The sequence below is a fragment of the Fukomys damarensis genome, unplaced genomic scaffold (genome assembly GCF_012274545.1).
Source record: "Fukomys damarensis isolate Sample0158 unplaced genomic scaffold, DMR_v1.0_HiC HiC_scaffold_35, whole genome shotgun sequence".
In the NCBI taxonomy this organism is placed as follows: Eukaryota; Metazoa; Chordata; class Mammalia; order Rodentia; family Bathyergidae; genus Fukomys; species Fukomys damarensis.
Window position 1 is genome coordinate 2,276,442 of NW_022900947.1, and position 6,577 is coordinate 2,283,018.

The 6,577-nt window shown below is 63.2% G+C and overlaps 1 protein-coding gene across 1 annotated transcript in view; it reads left to right on the plus strand.

The window, feature by feature from the left end:
* The window catches only part of Adra2c (adrenoceptor alpha 2C), a gene marked incomplete at its 5' end in the record, with an annotated part of 3,748 nt that extends 768 nt beyond the window's left edge, over positions 1-2,980 (plus strand). Inside the window, one exon of the mRNA XM_010641916.3 lies at positions 9-2,980. Within this exon, the coding sequence (XP_010640218.1) occupies positions 9-371 (363 nt within the window). The remainder of the gene's footprint in view (positions 1-8) is intronic.
* Between the last annotated feature and the right edge of the window lie 3,597 nt (positions 2,981-6,577).

The following is a 6,577-nucleotide window of genomic DNA, read 5'->3' on the forward strand; positions in this document are numbered from 1 at the left end:
GCCCTGGCGGGCGACTGTCCCGCGCCAGCTCGCGCTCTGTCGAGTTCTTCCTGTCTCGCCGGCGCAGGGCGCGCAGCAGCGTGTGCCGCCGCAAGGTGGCCCAGGCCAGAGAGAAGCGCTTCACCTTCGTGCTGGCCGTGGTCATGGGCGTGTTTGTGCTGTGCTGGTTCCCCTTCTTCTTCAGCTACAGCCTGTATGGCATCTGCCGCGAGGCCTGCCAGCTGCCTGACCCGCTCTTCAAGTTCTTCTTCTGGATCGGCTACTGCAACAGCTCGCTCAACCCGGTCATCTACACCGTCTTCAACCAGGACTTCCGGCGCTCCTTCAAGCACATCCTCTTTCGACAGAGGCAAAGGGGCTTCCGACAGTGACCTCGCATCCGGGACAGCCTGGGCTGCGGGGCACAGCCGGGAGTGCCCTGGTGGGGGTACCCTGTTGGCATCTGGGGAATGGGTAGGAGAGAGGGGCCACCCTTTCCCTCCCCTCTCAGCAAGGGTCTACCTCTGGGCCTGCAGGCCTGGGTCCAGCTTCTGGGGCCCTGTGGGGTGTGGCTGTGAAGGCGGGTAAAACAGGCAGTGAGGTTTTGGCCCCCACCTGGACCGGAGGAGCCTCCCCCAGACACGTGGCCCAGTATCCCGCTGAGCAAGGGCTGACTTCCTGGGGAGCAAGGACAGTGTAGCAGGCACTGGCAATCTTTGATTACTGAAAGTATTTAAATGTTTGCCAAAAAACGACAGCCAAAACAACCAAACTATTTTCTAAATAAACCTTTGTAATCTAAGTGCCGGGAGCTGCCCTCTGTCCTTCAAGCCCAGGTGGGGTGGCCTCCACACCCTCAGCCTGCCTCACCACCCTCCACTGGTGCGGGAGTGCTCTGAGGACCAGCGGGTTCCAGGGTCCCCTCCTGCGACTTATTAGAAAGCCGAATTTTTGTACACATGCAAAACATTCTCGGGATTCTTGCACTGTAAGAGGCTAAGAAGTGAAGGAATCTGGAGCCCCTGGGGACGGACCTCCCCTTCCTCTCCGTTTCCAGCTGGCCTATTCCAAGGAAGCAGGGTGGGCTGCCCCCAGTCATCAGACCTGTGCTAGCCAGTGACTCACCACCTGCTGGCATTTCTAAGGCCCTGAGCAATGAAGGTGGGTCCTGCCCTGGCTGATGAGGCAGCTGGAACCCAGGCCTGTGCCCTGGGGCATCTCCCACCCTGTGCTCACCTTCACCCGTCAGCAGGGACTGGAGAAGGGCAGGTCCACAGTGCAGGCTTCCTGGGTGCTGGGCACTCAGCTGGGGACCCCACAGGCTCCTCCGGCCCCTGACACAGAGCAAGGCTGTGCCTGGGGTAGCTGGGTACTGGGCTGGAAGCTGGAGCCGGGCACAGCAGGGGAGGGGGACCCAGCATGCACACCTCCTGTCCTCCACCCCCTCACCCCCAGGTTCCTCCCTGCTGCCTCCCTTCTGGCATGTCTCCTAGGTCCCCTAGCAGGTGTCTTGGCCTCTTATGGCCCAGGGTCCGTGCCTGTGAGTCCTGCCTTTATCTCCAAGCCCTGTCCCCCAGGCAGGGACCAGGGCAAGTCCATGGGAAAGACCCCTGCAGACACAGCTGCCTGACCTTCTCATCCCTGCATGGGTCCTGGAGCAGCCCCCCATCGCTAGGTCACGCAGTGACATACCAGTTGCATGCCAGGCTCGGGCACAGATGGGGCGGCAAGGGAAGGTGCTGGAGTGGCTGCCCGGCTGGATCAGAGCCTGCCTGACTGCCCACTGCCAGCCTAGACGGGCACCCAGCTCTCCCTGGGCCTCAGTCCCACTGTGGAGAGGGGTGGTGGCACTGCAAGGAGAGCCAGGGGCCTTGGGGTGACCTCTGCCAGGAGGGAGCATGGTGAGTACACTGGGAAGGGCAAGGTGTCATCTGTCCTTAAAGAAAAGACCCCAAAGCCTAGGGTCTTAGGATTTCCTCACCAGTGTCTGCACTGTGCAGCTTTCAGTGGCAGATGTGGAGGCAGCCCTCACCCCCAGCCCAAACCAGCATGCCCTTGCCTTGAGAAGAGTACCCTTCGGGAGCACATTTGGGGGGCCCGGAGAGATGAACGAACCTGCCTGGGGTGGCGCAGCTGGTGATAAGACCCAGCTGGGGTCAAGCTATGTGGCTCCGATTCCTGTGCAGTTCTACCAACCCCTCCTGCCTCTCTGAGGTCAAGGCATGGGCTGCTTTCTGTGGCAGAGGAGGGGACCTGGGGCAGGGGCCAGAGACGGGAAGGTACGGGCGCACTTTAGAAATGGAGGCTGTGCTTGTGACTGGGGTGGAGCCCCGTGCCAGCACAGGAGGGTGAGGGGCTGGGTGCCACCTTGGCTCAGGGCTGCCCGCATTGTAGCTGGGGGTCGGTCTGTGTGTCTGGGTTTGCTTCGAACCTGAGACCTACAGGGGAAATGTTTCTGCCCTGGCCTGAGCCTGCAGGTTGTTTAGAGCTGTCCCGTGTGCAGGGCCCTTTGGGGCAGGTTGGGGACAGCCTGCAGCTGGGACCCATGGATGGGCATCCCTCACAAGGATGGCAGCCACCTGCTCCTCCTTTTCCCAGACCCAGAGCTGCCCCTGCCAGGCATGTGGGGACTGCTGAGCGCCCTGTCCTGCCCTCAGTCTGACCACTGCCGGGCCCTCATCTTCGTGGACCTGGCCCGGCCCACCACCTTCGAGTCTGCTGTGCCAAGCCAGAGTTCTCAGTCCCTGCCTTGGCCGAGGAGACCCAGGCTCAGGGGTGACTGTGTGGTCCAGGCTCTGTGATGGCTGTGGGGGGACAGACCATGAAGCCTGGAGGGCACTGGCCCCATGCTGGCTTCTCCGGCCCCTATGCCTGGCCCAGGCCGTGTACGACTCATCCTGCTCATGCGGTGTGGATTCTGCGCTGTCCTCCTCTGTGAGCTTGTGGACAGCAGGGAGAGGAGTAACCCGGATGTTCTCGTAGCTCGGGGGGAATGACCAGGGAGCGGTCCTGGGCGCAGGGGGAATGGCAGTTCCTGGAGATGCAGCTCTGTCTCCCAGTGGCCCTGGTTCTGTGGTGGGCCATGGGGTGGGGGGCGTTGCCGTGGCACTGGCTGGCAAGGGAGCCTCCCTTCCTGGGCTGCTGGCAGGGCTCAAACATCCCAGCACGGCAGAGCAGAGCACACAGCACCTGCAGGCCAAGTCGGGTCTCCCGGCAGCCTCAGCCTGTGGGGGCTGAGCCCCAGCCGTCAGCCCACGGGGTCTCCCACAGGCAGGAGAGTGGAGGCGGCACCTCCGGCATCCAGGGCACCTGACACCTCCATGTGTCGCTCCACCCCCAGGGAAGGGCTGCCCTGCTCCCCAGGGCTGCCTGAGGGCAGCCTGTGGGTGTGCTGCAGGGCTGGGCGGGCAGCGTTTGGGTGCTGGGCGTGTGGATTTGCCAGGCAGGGGCCTGCATCCCCAGGCCCTTCCTCCAGACCCAGTGCCCTGGCTTTGCATTCTTCCCCACTGGGTGCCAGAGGGTCAGGGCCCCAGCAGGGCACAGTGCCATCCTCTGAAGTTCGCCTGGGAAGCAGAGTCAGCCTCAGCCTCTGGGCCAAAAGAAAGCCCTGGGGACGGAAAATGTTTTTCTTTCCTGCCAAGAGGATTTGTAGCTGCTCCCAGTAAAAAGCGTCGGCACAGTAGGATCATTATGGCTGAAATAAGGAATCAGCCGTGCAGACAGAGGGAATGCATGGGTGCACAGTCCTCTGAAGGAGAACACAAAGCATGGACAGAGCTGCCTGGCAGCCAAGGAGAGAGAGGGAACAAGATATGCTTGCCCCTCACCCCCAGGGCCGCTAGGTAGACAGAGCTGGGGCCAGGGCTTGGAGGGGAGCAGGAGCCCCGGACAGCAGCCAGTCCCACAGGGCAGACTCAGCTCTCCAGTGTCTCCCCGTCCCTGCTGCACCCCAGAGGGCATTCAGGCCAGTCTGTCAGGGTGGTGAGTAACTGAAGCCCGGCCTGTAGGACCCGGGGGACAGGGGGCACCTGGGGTCCGAACTGAGCTCTGCGGGATCAGAGAGTGGGCCAGGCACGGCCCTGCGCCACCCTCGCTGCTGGCACCCAGGCCTAGGATAAATCCACCCCATGGAGAGCACCAGACCTGGACCCGGCGGCCCTGCACTGGGCCAGCCCCCCCCCGCTTCCTCTCCGGTGACCACAGGCGACACCGGTCTGACTGGGGACACTGCTGCCTTGGCGAGGCAGGCTTCCTCAGCCACGTGGAGCCCCGGAAGGACCGTCCCTGGCCCAGGCTGTGTGGGTGACAGAGGTGACGCCCCACGGTGACCACGCGACACCGGTCTGACTGGGGACACTGCTGCCTTGGCGAGGCAGGCTTCCTCAGCCACGTGGAGCCCCGGAAGGACCGTCCCTGGCCCAGGCTGTGTGGGTGACAGAGGTGACGCCCCACGGGGGCTGGGGGCCGGTGAGAGACCCCACACAGCAAGAGGCTGGAGGAGGCAGCTGCGTGGGGCTCGGGAATGGGGATTTTCCACCTCACGTGCAGGCCCGGCTGCCGGAGCGTCTGTTCCTCCCGGTGGGCGGTTTCCCCTGCTTCCTCAGCTCTTTGCAGACTGTGTCTTAGAAAACAGGGGCCCCTGTGAGGCTTCAGGAGAGCTGGGCTCCTGGGAAGGCGTGGGGACGCCATCTGGAGGGGGCGCTGTCTCGATCACTAACCTGCTCCCCATTTCACCAGGGCACTGAGTTGCCCAGGCTGGGCTCCGATCTGTGATCCTCCTGCCTCAGCCTCCCACAGTGCAGGGATAACAGCCTTCCTCGGGGTGTGCAGAATCAGGACTGCTGGACCTGGAGCTCTCCTCTCTGCTGGCTCCATTGCAACAATGCTGAGACTAAGTCAAATGGGCTCCTGGTTCACACAGCCTCATGTGGCCTCCCTGCAGCTGCCCCTCCATGGGAGCCGAGCCCGCACCCTGCTCATGCCTAGCTGTGTGGAGAATAATTCACTTGCTGCTTCCCTCGATATGACCCCTACACACCAGTGTAGACCTGTCTGTCCCTGTACCTGTTATGTGGCTGATCATCCTCTGGGCTCCCGCTGGGGCCTGCACCACAGAGCAAACCTCTGACCTTTGACAACACTCCTCAAGCGTAGAGCTGCCGGAAGCCTGGGCCTCTTGCGCCCACAGTGGATGGTGGCAGCTGTGATTCCCGGACGTGCTGGGTGCCTCTGTGACCCCAGGCAGACAGACTGGGAGGGCCAGTGTGGGCTTCTCCGGGCTGTACTGGGGTCCGAGCTTGCAGAGGTCACAGTGATCAGACTGGACCATGCTGACCAGGCCGGGGACCCTGGGACCCCACAGGCCACACTCTGTAGGTGCTTAGTCGGTGTCGGGAGACCGGGCTGTGAGCGTGTCCCCTCTGCCCCTATGGAAAGCCCAAGCTGCTGTGGGCTGGAAGGGCTCTGCTGGCCCTGCCCGGTGCTCATCCAGGTGGGAGAAGAGAGTTCTATGCAGGCCAAGTCCCCGGGTCCTACCTGAGCCTGGCTCGCTCACTTCCCGCCTTACATTCCTCCTGTGACAGGGAGCTCACTGCCTCCGCAACCACCCAGTTCACACAGGCATTGTGGCCCCTGAGGTTTCCCATTTTGTCACCTGTGAATCTTCATTCCTGAGCTTTTGCCCCCCACTCCCTGCCCCCCCTCCCCGTCCACAGGTAAATTGCCCAGGGCATTTCAGGCAGCAGAGTCAGAGTGAACTTGCTTTGTGTCTCTCCCTGTGCCCTGCTCCTGGGTTCATGCCTAGACAGGCAGGAGAAGCAGAGTTGTGCACTTGTGGGGCTGGGGACAGCGCCCTGCACATCACCAGGGAGCACACAGCAGCCAGGGGCCAGGGCCAGGACCAGCTGTGACCCCACAGAGGAGCTGCCACAGGAGGGGGACACCCATGTGGGGTCCCCTGAGCACAGGCCGAGGGGCCCCTTGGGGCTCAGACAGGGTCACCTGGCACCAAAGGTGCTGGTGTCCTGGCCTCGAGGCGGTTCCTGGACTCCTGACCCTGAGCCCTGGCCCAGCACACGTGTGGCTGGTCCTGCCGCCTGTGCCATCTGTGCTGCTGCTCTGGGCCTTGTGCCCCTCACAAAGGGCCAGATAAGTGGTGGGTTCTGCCCTGACTGAGGGGACAGCTGGGGCGGGGACTCAGCATAGCTCTGCAGAGGAGGGGCCGTCTGTCTGGGCACCGTAGCCCCAGCTCTGAGGATACCGTGTCCCCACATACGCTGGGCAGCAGGGCCAGTGCCCAGCACCCTTCCAGATGAGGGGCCTCTTGCACACTGAGGCGGGGCCCTGAGCACTGGCTGAGCTCCTGGCCCCGGGCAGACTGAGCCCCTTAACTCAGTGGGCCCCTCTGTCCCCAGAGGTCCTCAGGCAAGAGAGGTGCACAGCTAGAAGCTGAGCCTGGTCTCCAGCCAGGGGCGGGGATGCCGGAGGGTGGGGACAAGGGCTTGCTGAGTGGCTGTACCACAAGGGGTCCTGTGTCACTGACCTCCGCTGGGCCCCTCGGTGTGAATGCACACTCACCGTCAGTGGGGCTGCCCCGCGC